General features: G+C 32.2%; 1 protein-coding gene across 1 annotated transcript; it reads right to left on the bottom strand.

The window, feature by feature from the left end:
• Positions 1–17295: 17295 nt before the first annotated feature.
• LOC139859674 (uncharacterized) lies at positions 17296–18212 on the bottom strand. The gene has a single exon (XM_071848456.1). The coding sequence runs from the start codon at positions 18148–18150 to the stop codon at positions 17581–17583; it is 570 nt and encodes a 189-aa protein (XP_071704557.1). The 5' UTR covers positions 18151–18212; the 3' UTR covers positions 17296–17580.
• Between the last annotated feature and the right edge of the window lie 831 nt (positions 18213–19043).

The raw sequence follows: 19043 nt of genomic DNA, 5'->3' as shown, positions 1-19043 counted from the left end.
TAATTATTAGTATTATCGCTAATAATGTTATAGTAACTATCATTATTAATATTAGTGTAATTAAAACAAATATTTGTAACACCTAATTATTTTGATTACTATTATTATCATTATTACGAACACGATATAAAAGACGATTAAAAGCAATTAAACGAAACGATTAGGAAATAATGGGTAAGAGTATCATGATGAAATTAAAATATTATAAGATATTGATTTAGATAAAATTATCGTTCTTATTATTTTTATCATTACTATTATTATTAAAATTATCGTTAGTATTAAAACTATCATTTTAACAAAAATTATCATTTTAATAGAAATGTCATTGTTACTATAAAATATCATTATTATTATTATTTTAAATAGAATTATTATTTTAAAGATAATATTAAAAATTATCGTAAATATTAAAGTAATCATAATTAGAATTATCGTTTATCATAATGTCATCTTAGTAATTATAAATATTGATATTTTTATAATAATAATTATTATTACAAAATAATACAACTTTTACTTACTATCATTATAGATATTATTTTATTAAATAAATATTTGATACAAACATATTTTACTATGTGTAATAACTTACTTTAATAATACCTATCATATTATCTTTATAATATTAAATGAACCCTATAAATTTTATTACTTAATATATATAAAAGTATATTTTATTATATAAATATAATATAAAATTTTATTTATTAATAAATAAATTATATTATTTACTCTAATAAATCTTTTAAAAATATTTAAAAATATAAAACGACGATATTTAAACTATATATTAATCATGTATAGATTTTTGGAAATTATTTTGAGTCAAATTTACTTTTGTTGACTTTTGCATATTTGTCTCGAGCATTAGGATTGTGGTATACTATGACTTGATCTAATTTGTTAGACAAATATTGACCAACATATAAATATATATAATTAATTTAGGTTCGTGAATCCGAGGCCAACCTTGCACATGTTCAATGACGTTATATGTATTTTTACTACGAAATACAGTATGGTGAGTTTCATTTGCCTTTTTACCTTTTATATTTTTGGGACTGAGAATACATGCGCTTTTATAAATGTTTGACGAAATAGACACAAGTAATTGAAACTACATTCTATGGTTGAATTATCGAAATCGAATATGCCCCTTTTTATTAAAGTCTGGTAATCTAAGAATTAGGGAACAGACACCCTAATTGACGCGAATCCTAAAGATAGATCTATTGGGCCTAACAAACCCCATCCAAAGTACCGGATGCTTTAGTACTTCGAAATTATATCATGTCCGAAGGAGGATCCCGGAATGATAGGGGATATTCTTATATGTATCTAGTTAATGTCGGTTACCAGGTGTTCACCATATGAATGATTATTTTTTGTCTCTATGCATGAGACGTATATTTATGAGAACTGGAAATGAAATTCTTGTGGTCTATTAAAATGATGGAAATAAATGATTATGATAAACTAATGAACTCACCAACCTTTTGGTTGACACTTTAAAGCATGTTTATTCTCAGGTGTTAAAGAAATCTTCCGCTGTGCATTTGCTCATTTTAAAGATATTACTTGGAGTCTTTCATAGCATATTTCGAAGAACGTTGCATTCGAGTCATTGAGTTCATCAAAGATTATTATTAAATCAATTTATAGTTGGATAGTGAATATTATGAAATGGTATGCATGCCTGTCAATTTTTGATGTAAAGAAAGATTGTCTTTTAAAAACGAATGCAATGTTTGTAAAATGTATCATATAGAGGTCAAATACCTCGCAATGTAATCAACTATTGTGAATCGTTTATAATGTATATGAACGGGTTCTTTCAGTTGGTATCAGAGCGGTGGTCTTAGCGAACCAGGTCTGCATTAGTGTGTCTAACTGATAAGTCGTTAGGATGCATTAGTGAGTCTGGACTTCGACCGTGTCTGCATGTTAAAAGTTTTGCTTATCATTTCTAGTCGGAAATCATCTGCTTATCATCCATAGGAAATTACCTGCTTATCATTATTAGTCTAGACACATCTTGCTACATTAATTGCATGAGTAGTGTATAGACAAAAATTCATATCTTAGCGTATCTGCTAAATCATATCTTATCGTATCTGTTACTTTAAACTTTGCCTGACATATCCCGCAAATTCCTCCGTAATCTATGAAATCTTTTGATATCTATATATAGATATCCTATGTAAATAGAATACCACCCGATAGCCGAAAAATCATTTTATATCGAAAATCCTTTATCCAATCGTACGAAATGGAATTTGTCATCAGTTCAAGTCACTCGGATTCTGAAATGGAATCTCACTCAAGCTCCGAAAGCAGTGTGACCGGAATGGATCAACCAATCAGTCATCACCTATTCTAGATGAATTGGGGATGGGTTCGTAGCCTCTTCAATCATTGGAAACAAGAAGAAGGCGATCCTTTCCATCCACCACATTGCCCTCTTGGCGAAGAACCTGAAGCACTTACCGGTGAACCTGTTCGAGACACCATTTTCTCTCTCATTTCCAGGGTATCTCATCACGATTATATACTACATCAAATTCTAGATTTTATTTATCCGCTCATTCCGACCGACAATCATCCTGGAATAATAGAAGAAGTCAACGAACTTCATGCTCGGGTAGTGGCTTTGGAGAATATGGTGCAGAGATTACAAACACCAGCAGCAGCACCAGCAGCATAACCAGTACCACCATCATCAACGCCAACAGTACCATTACCACCTCCAACTACAACCACGTTGTAAACCTCAACTTCACAATCTGTCCCACTAGTATCAACGTCATACGCACCATAGATACCAAGGAGTACCAACAACAATAACTGACGAAGTATTAATTCATAACTTCATTGGAGAAACATTCCGCGGCGATTATATAATCTCTAAAGTCTTAGAGATTATCTAATCTAGCCATAACCATAAATCAGTTAAGCGAATCAAAATGATAGAAGGAAGAGTAGAAACCCTGAAAAAAAATGGTGTATGATTAACAAGTTAAACTTGTTTTACCAACAGCATCAACAGTACCGTCAACGTCACCAGCATCGTCAGTACAGTCAACATCAGAATCAACAACACCTATAATATCACAAACTCCGTCAGTTCAAGAATCACTGTGGACATCATTACGAATCAATAACGTGTATATTGTATCAACAAGTTATGAAGAATTAACTCATTCCCTCTGAAGAAATTATATATATATTTTATATATATATTTTGAAATAAAAAATAAATCTTTCCGTGCTAAGCTATTGTGTGTGAATCTTAACTACTCGATTAATTCATATTACAAATATGCAATAATGTACGTCCCTCGCCCGTGACTTAACCATCGTTAACTACAATCTCTGTCTTAATTCAACAAATTCCAATTCCTAATAAATCAAGTATATATTTGATTTTACACTTCATCATTGATGTAACCGAAACTTTTCAGATAACATCATTCGTACTTTGCGAAGTTCACAAGAATTTAACGAAAACCAACATCACATCTCAACAAATAACGAAGTATTGATTCATAATTTCAATATTATTGAAGAAATACTTATGTAACCTCTAAAGCCTTCAAGGAATTATTCAATTCTAGTTTCAACCGTAAATCGAATGAGTTTAATCTAGTATTAACTCATTAAAATCTATGTTACATCTGAGGAGAATATATACATATATATTTTCATAAAGACTGTAATAAAATTCTTATGTACAAAATATTAATTGTGAAAATTTTTTAACGGGTAGGTAATACCCGAGAGATATATATAAATTCACAATTAATATGTTACATTCTTCGAATCAGATTAAGCAAATTATCAATTATACTTCCTACTTTCACAATAATATACATTCTTTCATAGAAATCAAAACAATCATACTCATTCAAACCCAATTACATATTCTGATTTTAAAATCTCAGAATTCAATTCGAGATATAACCGGTACCATCACTTTTAGATTCCTACATCTTTCAAAGCTATATTTTGACTTCAAAAATGTGTTAGAACATCAAATGTATACAAACAATTACAATCTGTGTTCAAACCCTTCGAAAATCTCTGAAGACACTTCAAATAATGAGCAATCGAGATGATGATCCAACCACATATTACCCACAGTTATGTACTTAAAAAGCTCTCGAAACCAAAGTCATAATTCAACACATATCTGTGTCAGATCTTTTGGCATTTATTAGCAAAAATAACCTTGCAATTCCTTTGCAAAGTAGCAAATTATATCACAGCTCCAGCAAGACAACTTCGATTTTTCATTCGGGGTAGCCTTATCATAATTTTGATATATGTGATTACCCTTTTGTTACCGGAGAACCTTTCATATTCCACCACATTAGCAATAAACTTACCAACAACTTCACTGATCTTGGGCATTCCGAAGAATCTTTATATTTATCAAAACCTCATCATTTACTCATCTGCCTCTTGTAACGAGAATTACCATACGAATCATTGGAAATTAGCAATCAGTATTTTGAAATCTCACAGCATGTTGACGCCAACAGTTATACATAACGTCTATTTCCAAGGGTTACATACTTCGAATGTGAAGTTTCTGAAAAACACTCTGAACCGCGAACTAGTTCTCGAAATGCTGATGAAGCAACAAAAACTGTAAACGAACTTAGCAGTAAAAAGTTTGATGATAAAGATTAGTGTATTAACAAAGCTCAGAAATAGAGAAGTTTTGGAACTGAAAAACGAATTGAGCAAAGTATGAAGGAGGCTGTAGACAAATCAAAAAGACTGAACATGCCTTCAAAGAATCCAAATGATTCAGTGTCTGCTGAAGTCATTAACGAATACCTTGCTCCTGACACTAAACCCTTACAGATAATATTCTTCATCATCCTCTGATATTAGAAATTCTAAGATATCATCGTATCTTTCATTATAAATATCCTCCATATTTCTGAAGATATTTCCATAACTATTCTTATCTGGAATCATTTATCTCTTTGCGCTATCTGTATTACATCAAAAAGGAAACTGTTTAGTTCCTATACTCTGTAAACCTTTGAGTTTAAAATATGAATGTTTTTGAAGTAGTGTTGGAAACTGAAGCATGAGTTAGTATAATATAATGACACTTGATCAACGTGATTATATTACAGTAATTCATGTTGAGTTTCTAAATAGAACGTGATGATTCACAGATCATAACATCATCATGTGCCATGTTATACGACTCTTGTATTCTATTTAACCTCTAAAATATCAAGAAAATATTTCTTGATGATTCGGCCTTTTCCAAGGTATTCTAGTAATTTGACAAGTCAAGATCGTGCCATCACAATTTCCTTCCTAGAACATTAACAATGTTTATTCCGAAATTCATATCTGTGAATTCTGGACCATTACAAGCGGTGCTTAATCGCAAAAAGAAGAAACGAAAGGACAAAACTCTGAAATAGAAATTGGGGTATAAATTGCTGCAAATAAAAGAGAGTATTAACTGTGGATGACAATGATTATAGAAGATAGAAATAGAGACTTTGAAATATAAGGGAAGATATAAAGTCCAACGACAAATCAAAAACTATAAACCATATATATCGATGCATATAGCAATATAAAGACACGGGAGAACTAGAAACACTATAAACCCAAGAGTATAGTAGAAGTAAATAGATTCTTCTGGCGGTAGATGAAAAAGAAGAATGACCGATATGAAAGTTATAAATATATCGAGAATCAGAACTGGATGGAGCATATTGATGAACACTTTAAAATATGAGTTGAGGGGGAAAGAATAGAAGGTGATGAAACATGACTAGGAACTTAGAAATCAACAGATTTAACTCACACAATGACGGAATAAGTGAATCAAACCCTCTAGTAAATAGGTTAAGCTTTTTGGGATTAATTTAGTCATACCATAACTAAATCAAGTGTGATTAGATCAACACCTAGAGCTATTATTCACCACCTGGGTGATTTGGGTTGAGAGAGAATCAGAGGAGCTCACCAGATCTGAGTGTGTGTAACAAATGAGAGGCTTAACCTAAAATGATGAACATAAGACTTTATATACCCCTGCTGTTGACTCACCCGTACGATTCATCCATCACACATACGAGTTGGCTTCATCAGCCGTACGGGTGATCACTCACTCGTGTCTTCTCATTTAGGTTGTAATTGTGACTTAGCTCAGTATCAACCGTGCGTATGAGCCTATCAACCGTACGAGTGAGGCTTCACTTGGACGTCTGACTAAGTGTAACATAGTCAAACATCTAAATCTCGTTCCTGCAGTTGCTATAACCACATACAAACACGGATAGGATAATAACGAACGATCATGGTGGCCTGTAAACTGTTGTACCTGCAATAGACGTGGGTAGATGTCTAGGAACTTGCATAAAATGCATCAACAGAAGGTGTGAGTTGTAAGAAAACGAAGGAGGTGAATTTATAAGAAAATCTCCGATAAAACAATTAAAATCGACTATCGCATTTAAAGCGGATCCAAATTCCTTTTGTTACCGGAGAATCAAATCTTATTACAAAGATTTTCTTCAAATCCCTTGAAATCTGGAAATCAATCATATCTACATCAAATGATAAGATGAATCTACACTTACTCATTTCACTCTTCTATGTTAGCTTCATTCGTACTCTTCATATAAATGGATTGTTTATCCAAATTATTCGCTGATGATAAAACTCTAATTTTCAGCCTGTATGCATCATGAAAACATACTTATTATCATTCACGACCTTTCTACTCAAATTTCGGGACGAAATTTCTTTAACGGGTAGGTACTGTGACAACCCGGAAATTTCCAACCAAATTTAAACTTTATCTTTATATTATTCCGACACGATAAGCAAAGTTTGTTAAGTTAAATCTCAAGAATTTTAAATTGTGTTCATACATTCATTATAACCTCGACCAAATTCCGACGATTCACGAACCGTTATATATAAATAAATATGTATATATATATTATAACTTGAGAAAATTAATAAAGTATTAAACGTATAATACTTTACATGAACGTATTTGTTTCAATATGTTTATCAATGGAATTAGAAGATAATATCAAATGATTGATTTATTAGATACATTATGATATGATTACGGGTCTATGTTATGAGGTCCACTGTGATTTAAGAAATCTATTGTTTTTGACAACATTCGGAAAATGGTAAAGTGATTTACAAGTAAGAACGTGAAGTGTAAATAACTTAGAGGTTGGATATCGACAAGTTAAGTAACTCGACATTTTTCATTAAGATGATTTCATACGTTTATTTAACCTTTGAACTTTATCCCATGCTTCACCAACAAACTGTAATTTAAAAACTTGAAACCTATTATGAATATATATGATTCTACTTTTCTAAAACATTTTATGATATAACGATTTCCATTATTTTAACCTTTAAACAAAATGATTCTTAAAAATATATTTGGTTTTGGAAAACAAAATTATTATATTTATTTGATTTAGTTTCAAACGTACAAAAACGTTTTCAGTTTAAAAAGAACTTTATTATTAAAACGTATATAACTTTTATAAATATCTAGAACCACTTTTGACAACTCATTACTTAACCAGTATGATAAAGATAACGATATTTATATTTTATTTTATTAAATATATATAACGATTTAAATTAATATTATATATATTTATACGCGTATTATACGTACATAGTTTTATACTTTTACTATACTTAAACTTTACCTTTACTTTATTTTTACTTTACTTTAACTTTAATAATTCACTTTAATAATTCATACTTTAATAATTTACTTTAACAATTCATACTTTAATAATTCACTTTAATAATTCATACTTTAATAATTCACTTTAATAATTCATACTTTAATAATTCACTTTAATAATTCATACTTTAATAATTCACTTTAATAATTCAAAAATCTATTATAAATAGAATTCAATAGGTTTCATTATTTCATAGAAACTTGAAAATATTTTTCTCTAAACTCTCTCAATCGATTTACATATATATATTTACTCCGTATTATTTCAAGATATTATTAGTATACATAAAATATTACGTCAGAGTGCTGTTCGAGTGATTTTGAAATTGTTTTTCGAGTGGGATTGGATTAAGGAAATTATGGGTTATAGCTATGGAGGTGATTGGGTATGGTTCATGGGTATGCTCGTGAGGTCAATATAGTGTTTATCATCTCCGTTGCGTCTACGTACCTTTCCTGCAATATTGAATCTCAATATTGATACGTGAGTACTCATAATTTAACTTTTACATACTAATAGTGTATCCTTGACTAGTGCTCGAGTATATAGGATTATGCATATTTGTACTTTTGATATTGCCTTTAGTTAGGTTATGTTGAATCCTGAATTAGTTATATATACGACTGAGATAAGGTATAAGATATGCATGTCGTTGGAAAGCTAACGAAAAATTAAGAACTTTTCATTTAGATATCGAATGATTTCGATGAACGGATTTGAAGTTTTAGTCCATCGAATTTTTGTATTATTATTAAAAATGATTATTATTATCGTCGTTATTATCGTCGTTCTAGTTTTATCTTATTATTATTATTATTATTATTATTATCTTTATCAATAAAAGGATTTATCATTAAAAAAATTGTTATTTTTTATTATTATTACTATCGTTATTATCGTTAAAGTTATAATTAGTATTATTATTATCCAATTATTATTATTATTATTATTGTTATTATTATTGGTATTATTATTATTATCATCATTATTAATATATATATATATCATTATTTAAAAATGGTTATTGTTATTGTTAATATTATTATTACTATATTATCATTAAGATAATTATTAGTATTATCGCTAATAATGTTATAGTAACTATCATTATTAATATTAGTGTAATTAAAACAAATATTTGTAACACCTAATTATTTTGATTACTATTATTATCATTATTACGAACACGATATAAAAGACGATTAAAAGCAATTAAACGAAACGATTAGGAAATAATGGGTAAGAGTATCATGATGAAATTAAAATATTATAAGATATTGATTTAGATAAAATTATCGTTCTTATTATTTTTATCATTACTATTATTATTAGAATTATCGTTAGTATTAAAACTATCATTTTAACAAAAATTATCATTTTAATAGAAATGTCATTGTTACTATAAAATATCATTATTATTATTATTTTAAATAGAATTATTATTTTAAAGATAATATTAAAAATTATCGTAAATATTAAAGTAATCATAATTAGAATTATCGTTTATCATAATGTCATCTTAGTAATTATAAATATTGATATTTTTATAATAATAATTATTATTACAAAATAATACAACTTTTACTTACTATCATTATAGATATTATTTTATTAAATAAATATTTGATACAAACATATTTTACTATGTGTAATAACTTACTTTAATAATACCTATCATATTATCTTTATAATATTAAATGAACCCTATAAATTTTATTACTTAATATATATAAAAGTATATTTTATTATATAAATATAATATAAAATTTTATTTATTAATAAATAAATTATATTATTTACTCTAATAAATCTTTTAAAAATATTTAAAAATATAAAACGACGATATTTAAACTATATATTAATCATGTATAGATTTTTGGAAATTATTTTGAGTCAAATTTACTTTTGTTGACTTTTGCATATTTGTCTCGAGCATTAGGATTGTGGTATACTATGACTTGATCTAATTTGTTAGACAAATATTGACCAACATATAAATATATATAATTAATTTAGGTTCGTGAATCCGAGGCCAACCTTGCACATGTTCAATGACGTTATATGTATTTTTACTACGAAATACAGTATGGTGAGTTTCATTTGCCTTTTTACCTTTTATATTTTTGGGACTGAGAATACATGCGCTTTTATAAATGTTTGACGAAATAGACACAAGTAATTAAAACTACATTCTATGGTTGAATTATCGAAATCGAATATGCCCCTTTTTATTAAAGTCTGGTAATCTAAGAATTAGGGAACAGACACCCTAATTGACGCGAATCCTAAAGATAGATCTATTGGGCCTAACAAACCCCATCCAAAGTACCGGATGCTTTAGTACTTTGAAATTATATCATGTCCGAAGGAGAATCCCGGAATGATAGGGGATATTCTTATATGTATCTAGTTAATGTCGGTTACCAGGTGTTCACCATATGAATGATTATTTTTTGTCTCTATGCATGGGACGTATATTTATGAGAACTGGAAATGAAATTATTGTGATCTATTAAAATGATGGAAATAAATGATTATGATAAACTAATGAACTCACCAACCTTTTGGTTGACACTTTAAAGCATGTTTATTCTCAGGTGTTAAAGAAATCTTCCGCTGTGCATTTGCTCATTTTAAAGATATTACTTGGAGTCTTTCATAGCATATTTCGAAGAACGTTGCATTCGAGTCATTGAGTTCATCAAAGATTATTATTAAATCAATTTATAGTTGGATATTGAATATTATGAAATGGTATGCATGCCTGTCAATTTTTGATGTAAAGAAAGATTGTCTTTTAAAAACGAATGCAATGTTTGTAAAATGTATCATATAGAGGTCAAATACCTCGCAATGTAATCAACTATTGTGAATCGTTTATAATGTATATGAACGGGTTCTTTCAAACACAACCCATAGTCAAAAGCTATGGCACCCAAAGATTTTTGGGATTTATCGGAAGGGTAGTATCTACTTCAAACCTTTCTTAAAACAAGCAGAAAAGCTTTTCATGTGGGAAGTAGGCAACTTGGAATTAATTCCAACCACGTTCATTACCATTGAATGTAAAATCCTACGAATTCTTTAGGAATTCAATCGTGGGTCACTTGCACCAAGGCGGGTGTCAACCGTATGAACGGTGATAGTAGCGTGTGGTCGAAACCGGGCCATGCGCTAGATCGAAAACTTTAGTAGTTTGATCCTCATTATTTCTCCTAACAAGGACAATGTTGCACCCGACCACTTTACATAACCCGAGGAGTAAAGTCTCCAAATCGACACACTTGCCGATTTATTTCAGAAGTTGTAGTCCAGACCAGTTGTAGGGTGACGAAAAGTCTTGAAAAGTCATTGCTAAAATCGACTGGAAATCTACCAGGCCTCAACATCAAACAGAGAAACTGGTAGTCAGACTTATCTCGATGAGGGAGATCTGTCTCGTCAAATGGGAAGCGCACCATGATACACAATTCTGTGATAGATCATATTCCCAGTGAATAACCTCCGGAAAGGTAAGATATCAGCTTTTAAGCCTGATGAACTTCAATCTTTATGGTTGACTTAACGAATTAGATGATTACCTCATGATTATCGATGATATCTGGACGTAATGTGTATCCTCCTAAGCACATTATTTTCTTACCGACATCTCACGATGTTAGGTACTGTGGGAGGCATTGGCTTGACCATTGCGGGGTAGCCCGTGCGTTCTTTTTGGCACATGCGTTCGATTGTCATATCTTTGGAGTTTGGCTCCCACTTGATTCCCGGTTCCTTTGAAGACTTACATTATGGTTCGAGATTCTTTGCCTCATTTTATTTGGTACGCTATTCAAGACTTTATTTAGCTACTTTGTTCATATTGCTTGAGGATTGGGAAGTTAATTTCGGGGGAATGCAAGTGGGAGGTATGGTTGGTAATTACTCAAAATCGTGCCCATGCTAGACGATGGTTTGTTGATTGTTCGTTTGGTTCTACATATACTTTTGAAGATGTTACTTTATGGTAGAAGATTATTATCGAGTTTAATTGCTTGAGGACAAGCAAAACTCTAGTGTGGGGTTGTTTGATATATGAATATTTATTACACATTTTCCTTAGCGATATCGATCACATTTTGGTCCTTTTGGATACGATTTGGTGTTATTTCGATAAGTGTTGTGAAAGTTCGAGTTCTAAGACCAAGGAGATGAAATTTGAAGTTATTTGATGGTTTTAGTGATTTTCTATGGAAAGTGAAAGAGATTGGTTCGATTCGAGTTTGGTTCGAAAACGAGTGATTTTATGAGTTTTACAGTCCGGATTCAGCAAAAAGGGTCTGGAGCGCCGCTCAAATACATGGAGCGCCGCTCCAGTAGGCAGCAAATTCAGTTCGAGAGTTTTCAGAAATCCAGAAGTCAGTTTTCAGCTATATGGAGCGCCGCTCCATATATGGAGCGCCGCTCCACTTTCTGTCGGTTTCAGAACTTTACTATTTAAAGGCCGAATTTTTACCCTAATGAATCATTCTTGCATCTAGACGAATTCCAACAGCTTTTTGACTAAAAAGGGTGATTTTTGGGGAATCCCGAGATCATTCTGACGCATCAATTATCCGGAAATGCGTCTCGATCCGTTCATCATTCAAGAACACAATTTTCATTAGGTTTAATTCTTATCATCATTATGAATACTTTTAATTGTTTATTTGTGATTTTAGTTTTAGTCATGGTTGGCTAAGCACTTTAATGTTTGTCTAGATTGAATATTCGTATGTGTTTGGATGATACTTTAATGTTTGATTTAATTAATGCATGATAATTATGAGTTTTGATTAAGAACCATTCTTGTGGGTGTTGATTATTGTTACTAGGTTGATTAGCGATCTTGTTTGAACAAAGGAAACCCTGTTTCAATTTAGTACACTAGTTTTCAATTGATTTGTCTTAATCAATTAGGTGCTTACTGGACCAAGGGGGTAAACCGGGTAACATAGATTGAACAAAATAGGGGTGAATTGTGTGGAGCGAACGCGTAACCAATTGAATCTTAATCTTATAATTAGCTAATTACTAAGTCATAAACGAAAGAGGTCTTTGGTGAAAGGGAACCCTAAGCCAATAAATCCTAGTTTGACGTGTTTGCTAAAAGAGAACTCTTGGTAAACCGACTCTGTAGTTGCATGTATTGATAAATTGAATTAGTGCTTAATAACAAATCATCCGACACTGCGAATAGGAGATCTAGGCGAACATTCTTTTATCTATTGAATTCAAATATCTTTACTTTTCGTTGAGTCTGCATTTATTTTCTATAAACTTAAAAACACAAAAATATTGTTTTTTACTTTTAATCAATCTTTGATTTGGCTAATCGTTAAATAGCCACAAAACAAATTATCACGTACTTTCAATTTTCATAGATTAACTTAGTTTATTTTTATTAGTTACAATCTTAATTCTCACATTAAACTGTCCTTGGAACGATTTCGGAATTACCAACTTTATACTATTGCACGATCGGGTACACTGCCCGTTATTGTGTAGTAATCTTTAAACCGGCATTTTCCAAGATAAATTATATACTAGATTTTACACATCAGGTGCGCTAGGCAAATTGAACTTCAATATTTATGGTTGACTTAACGGATTAGATGATTACCTCATGATTATCGATGATATCTGGACGTAATGTGTATCCTCCTAAGCACATTATTTTCTTACCGACATCTCACGATGTTAGGTACTGTGGGAGGCATTGGCTTGACCAATTGCAGGGTAGCCCGTGCGTTCTTTTTGGCACATTCGTTCAATTGTCATATCTTTGGAGTTTGGCTCCCACTTGATTCCCGGTTCCTTTGAAGACTTACATTATGGTTCGAGATTCTTTGCCTCATTTTATTTGGTACGCTATTCAAGACTTTATTTAGCTACTTTGTTCATATTGCTTGAGGATTGGGAAGTTAATTTCGGGGGAATGCAAGTGGGAGGTATGGTTGGTAATTACTCAAAATCGTGCCCATACTAGACGATGGTTTGTTGATTGTTCATTTGGTTCTACATATACTTTTGAAGATGTTACTTTATGGTAGAAGATTATTATCGAGTTTAATTGCTTGAGGACAAGCAAAACTCTAGTGTGGGGTTGTTTGATATCGCATATTTATTACACATTTTCCTTAGCGATATCGATCACATTTTGGTCCTTTTGGATACGATTTGGTGTTATTTCGATAAGTGTTGTGAAAGTTCGAGTTCTAAGACCAAGGAGATGAAATTTGAAGTTATTTGATGGTTTTAGTGATTTTCTATGGAAAGTGAAAGAGATTGGTTCGATTCGAGTTTGGTTCGAAAATGAGTGATTTTATGAGTTTTACAGTCCGGATTCAGCAAAAAGGGTTTGGAGCGCCGCTCAAAAACATGGAGCGCCGCTCCAGTAGGCAGCAAATTCAGTTCGAGAGTTTTCAGAAATCCAGAAGTCAGTTTTCAGCTATATGGAGCGCCGCTCCACTTTCTGTCAGTTTCAGAACTTTACTATTTAAAGGCCGAATTTTTACCCTAATGAATCATTCTTGCATCTAGACGAATTCCAGCAGCTTTTTGACGAAAAAGGGTGATTTTTGGGGAATCCCAAGATCATTCTAACGCATCAATCATTCCGGAAACGCGTCTCGATCCGTTCATCATTCAAGAACACAATTTTCATTAGGTTTAATTCTTATCATCATTATGAATACTTTTAATTGTTTATTTGTGATTTTAGTTTTAGCCATGGTTGGCTAAGCACTTTAATGTTTGTCTAGATTGAATATTCGTATGTGTTTGGATGATACTTTAATGTTTGATTTAATTAATGCATGATAATTATGAGTTTTGATTAAGAACCATTCTTGTGGGTGTTGATTATTGTTACTAGGTTGATTAGCAATCTTGTTTGAACAAAGAAAACCCTGTTTCAATTTAGTACACTAGTTTTCAATTGATTTGTCTTAATCAATTGGGTGCTTACTGGACCAAGGGGGTAAACCGGGTAACATAGATTGAACAAAATAGGGGTGAATTGTGTGGAGCGAACGCGTAATCAATTGAATCTTAATCTTATAATTAGCTAATTACTAAGTCATAAACGAAAGAGGTCTTTGGTGAAAGGGAACCCTAAACCAATAAATCCTAGTTTGACGTGTTTGCTAAAAGAGAACTCTGGGTAAACCGACTCTGTAGTTGCATGTATTGATAAATTGAATTAGTGCTTAATAACAAATCATCCGACACTACGAATAGGAGATCTAGGCGAACATTCTTTTATCTATTGAATTCAAATATCTTTACTTTTCGTTGAGTCTGCATTTATTTTCTATAAACTTAAAAACACAAAAATATTGTCTTTTACTTTTAATCAATCTTTGATTTGGCTAATCGTTAAATAGCCACAAAACAAATTATCACGTACTTTCAATTTTCATAGATTAACTTAGTTTATTTTTATTAGTTACAATCTTAATTCTAACGTTAAACTGTCCTTGGAACGATTTCGGAATTACCAACTTTATACTATTGCACGATCGGGTACACTGCCCGTTAGTGTGTAGTAATCTTTAAACCGACATTTTTCAAGATAAATTATATACTAGATTTTACACATCAGGTGCGCTAGGCAAATTGTCATAACAAGTGGTGTCAGAGCGTATCCAGGTTTATCAGATAGTTTTTGTTTGGAGATGGCGAGAAACGGCGGTATGCAATTTAAGGTGGAGCCATTTGAGATGGAGATGACGATTGGGATATTATTGAACACATGAATGTGTTTAATGGTCCGGTGGATCAACTTGGAAAAGTTGAGGTTTATATTGAGGAAGAAGATAAGACCCTTATTCTTCTTGCCTCTCTTCCTAGTTCGTATGATATTATGGTCACTACTGTTCTTTATGGTAAGGCTACTGTAAAGATGGAGGATGTAGTACCGGTAATCTTATCACAGGATAAGAGACGAAGATCCAATGACCATTTTTGAGCATGGGGTTGCTATGGTTGGTCATGGAAGGGGAAGGTTTGTCGAGAATTGATCTAGTGGTAACAATAGGTCTAGGTCAGGAGACGGCGTGAAGGGTATCCAGTGCTTCAAATGTCATGAGTGGGGTCATTAAGGAAGGACTGTCCACTCTAGAAGAATGGTGAAGGTAAATCTGGGGGTTCATCGGCTGCAGTGAACCGGTTAATTTGGGAGATGTTCTCACAATCTCCAAAAGTTCTACTTCTGCTCAAGATGAATGGATTTTAGATTCTGGTTGTACGATGCATGTGTGTTCCAAGGAAGCTTATTTTGATAAGCTTATGTTAAAGAAAGCGGGGTGCTGACTTTAGGTGATGGTTCAACATGTGATGTTGAGGGTGTTTGTATGGTGAAAATAAAATTGTTTCACGGAGTTGCTTACGCTCTTGGTGGTGTGGCGTACACACCAAGGATGTGCAAGAATCTAATTTCCTTATGCGGGTTGGATTCTCAAGGATACGGTTATTAGGCCGTAGGTGGAGTTATGAAAATCACACGTGGGACATGTTTGACCAAGGTAGACGATGGTGAGAAGGAAAATCCTACTGTGGTGGAAGAGGTGATTCGAGACTCCTCTTCGGTGTCAACTAGGTAAGTTGAAAGGGTTAGCTGCACATGATTATTGGCCAGTTATTTGAATCGGGTTCAGGACCGAGGTGATTCAAGGTGTGTGCAGCGGTAATAAGGAGGCCAATGGTGAAAGTACTAAGTGATAGTATTTTCGGTGACGAAGAAGATAAATGTTCGCCAAGGTGGAGATTGTTGGACATAGTCTAAATTATTGACAAACATTTATGTTGTCAAATTGGAATTGAAGTTTGCATGCTAAACAAGTGGCTATGACTATTATATGGTCTCACATGCTTGCCTAACTTTGTTGAAGTCAAAGGAAAAGTTTGATTTGTATTTTGCATCTTCACATGTCAAGTTGGTTATTGGTTTCACATATAATTTTCACATGTATATGTTGATCTATAAATACATAGCATGAAGAGATGAGAAGATCATCCAAGAGTGGGATCAAGTGATCCAAAAGAGAGAGAGGATCAAGATATCACAAATGAAAGAAAAACATAGTTGATAGGGTTTATCAACGGAGTGTGTTTATTTGTGAGTCTATCACAAAGTAGATAGGGAGTTGATCGGTAATATCAACGGGAACCTTTCTTTGTGAGGTTGAGAGTTTTATTCTTGTAAGGAGTGTAAAAGAGTGTACGAGAAACTTAGATTTTATACTAAAATCTAAGGGGCTTGGTTTGGGTTTAACGTACTTTTTCTTGTACCGGGTACTTTTTTATTATAAGAATAAAGGAGACTCTTGGGGTGGATGTAGGCAGGGTTTTGCCGAACCACGTTAAATCGTCGTGTTATCAGTTACTTTATTTTGCATTCTATTATTTCTCGCAAGTTTGCCTCAAACAATTATATCCACGCTTCCGCTGGTGTGGGTGCGCTAGGCAAATTGTCATAACAATAATCAAGTATACAAATTACAAAGATGCCATTATATATTTACATTATTGGTTAATCTTCAAATGTATTATAAGAGCATAAACTGGGATTGAGGTACGTATAAACATACCACAGACCTAGACCTGAGGTTTGAAGATTCAAGTATATAAACTTAAATCTTGTTGATGTAACTAGTCGTTTAAACATCAAACAAAAAAACTAAACTAGTGTACGACAAGCAAAAACCTAATATTTTTATTATTTCAATTAGTGACATATAATAAAATTTCATAAGATAAGATACATACTGCTTCTATTTACCAATTACATATAAGGCCCTCTTTGTCTAAATTCATTATCACCATCATGAACTGCACTGGTACTTCCACCATCATCCGCCGTCATTGTAAAATACGGCTGGCTATGTGGTGGTTGAAACTGCATGTTGTAACCTTCATTAACACGTGGCACCACACCCGAGTTAATCAATCCAACCCCATCATTAAAACTAGTTGAAATACTACTATTGTAAGGGTTCAAAAACTGATTAGTAGATGAAACGGATGACTCGTTCGAAAGAAACACGGGATCACCACCAGCGTTACCGCCGCCAGTAAACCGTTGAACCATGGCACGAAAGTTGGTGGTGTCAGTGTTGAGTAATGTGGTCGGGGTTCTTCGTGATGCCCTAGACCGTCTACGAGTGTTTGTTGGCCGTGTAACTCGGCTAAGTTGATTAGAGATACTTGTGTTAGTGTTGGTTGTGTTTGTGTTTGTGTTGGTTGTAGCATTAGTAGCACCATCATCACTAGACCATGTTTGCACCATGGTTGGTTGGTTGTTTTGGTATAAGTGTTGCCATTGGTTGTTAGTTGATGACATGGTTCCACTCATACTTGATCTATTACTACAAATGCAATGAAAGAGAGGAAAGGGAATAAGAATGAAATTGTTTCGTTATAATGGACTTATGGTTTGAATGAGTTTGAAAAGAATAAGATATATTTGATGTTTGGTCATTGGTCAAAATGTTGACTTTTTCAACAAAGAAAGGAGGTGGTGCCACGTGTGGTTGATGTTGGAATGGAGTGGATTTGGGGCATGATATTGCTTGATGTTCTAGAAGTTCATTTAAGGCATTTACACCGAATTGAAGAAAGTTACGTTCTTGGAAGCAACCTAAATAATAAAGCCATATATGTTGACTTGGTCGAACTAAGGTTAACTTTGATAGTTATATCTCACATATATGTTTAAAAATGTTGGAGTATAATACAAATTCAAAGCGAGCGGAAGCATTTTTAAAACTTTACAAAATCATACTCTTCCACGGATCATTGTACAAAACTTTAGCAAACAAAACAAAATTAACGAAATTAAACAAGAGGAGATTAGAATACAACCTTTGTAGCCTTTTGAAGATCGAATCTGAAAAACCCAAAGAAGAGTTCCTCTAAACGGTAGACACCCAAAGTTCCAACCTTGTTTCAATCTATACCTTCTACTTAACGGATCTTTTCTTTTTCCTTATTTCCACCAAAACCGAACCCAATTATAGATCTCAAGTATTTTGGTTACTTGAAAAAGAGAAAGAGAAATATCATTTTGTATGTGTGAAGTTTCTATATCTTTTCAATACCAAGATTTGGTATTATATAGAATTAAAATTGATACAATAATACATATAATACAAATATAAAGATTTTGAAAGATTTTGAAAGATTTGCAAAATCAAATCTTTATATAAAATAAGATTTACAACTCAAATCAAATCTTATTTATATCAA

This window comes from Rutidosis leptorrhynchoides, chromosome 1 (assembly GCF_046630445.1).
Source record: "Rutidosis leptorrhynchoides isolate AG116_Rl617_1_P2 chromosome 1, CSIRO_AGI_Rlap_v1, whole genome shotgun sequence".
NCBI classification, from domain to species: domain Eukaryota; kingdom Viridiplantae; phylum Streptophyta; class Magnoliopsida; order Asterales; family Asteraceae; genus Rutidosis; species Rutidosis leptorrhynchoides.
The sequence above is the reverse complement of the archived record's forward strand: the minus strand, read 5'-3'. Positions and strand labels throughout refer to the sequence as shown.

What these genes read in the sequence shown, in the direction of transcription:
- LOC139859674 (XM_071848456.1), bottom strand. Translation starts at nt 18,150, where the DNA reads ATGAGTGGAACCATGTCATCAACTAACAACCAATGGCAACACTTATAC.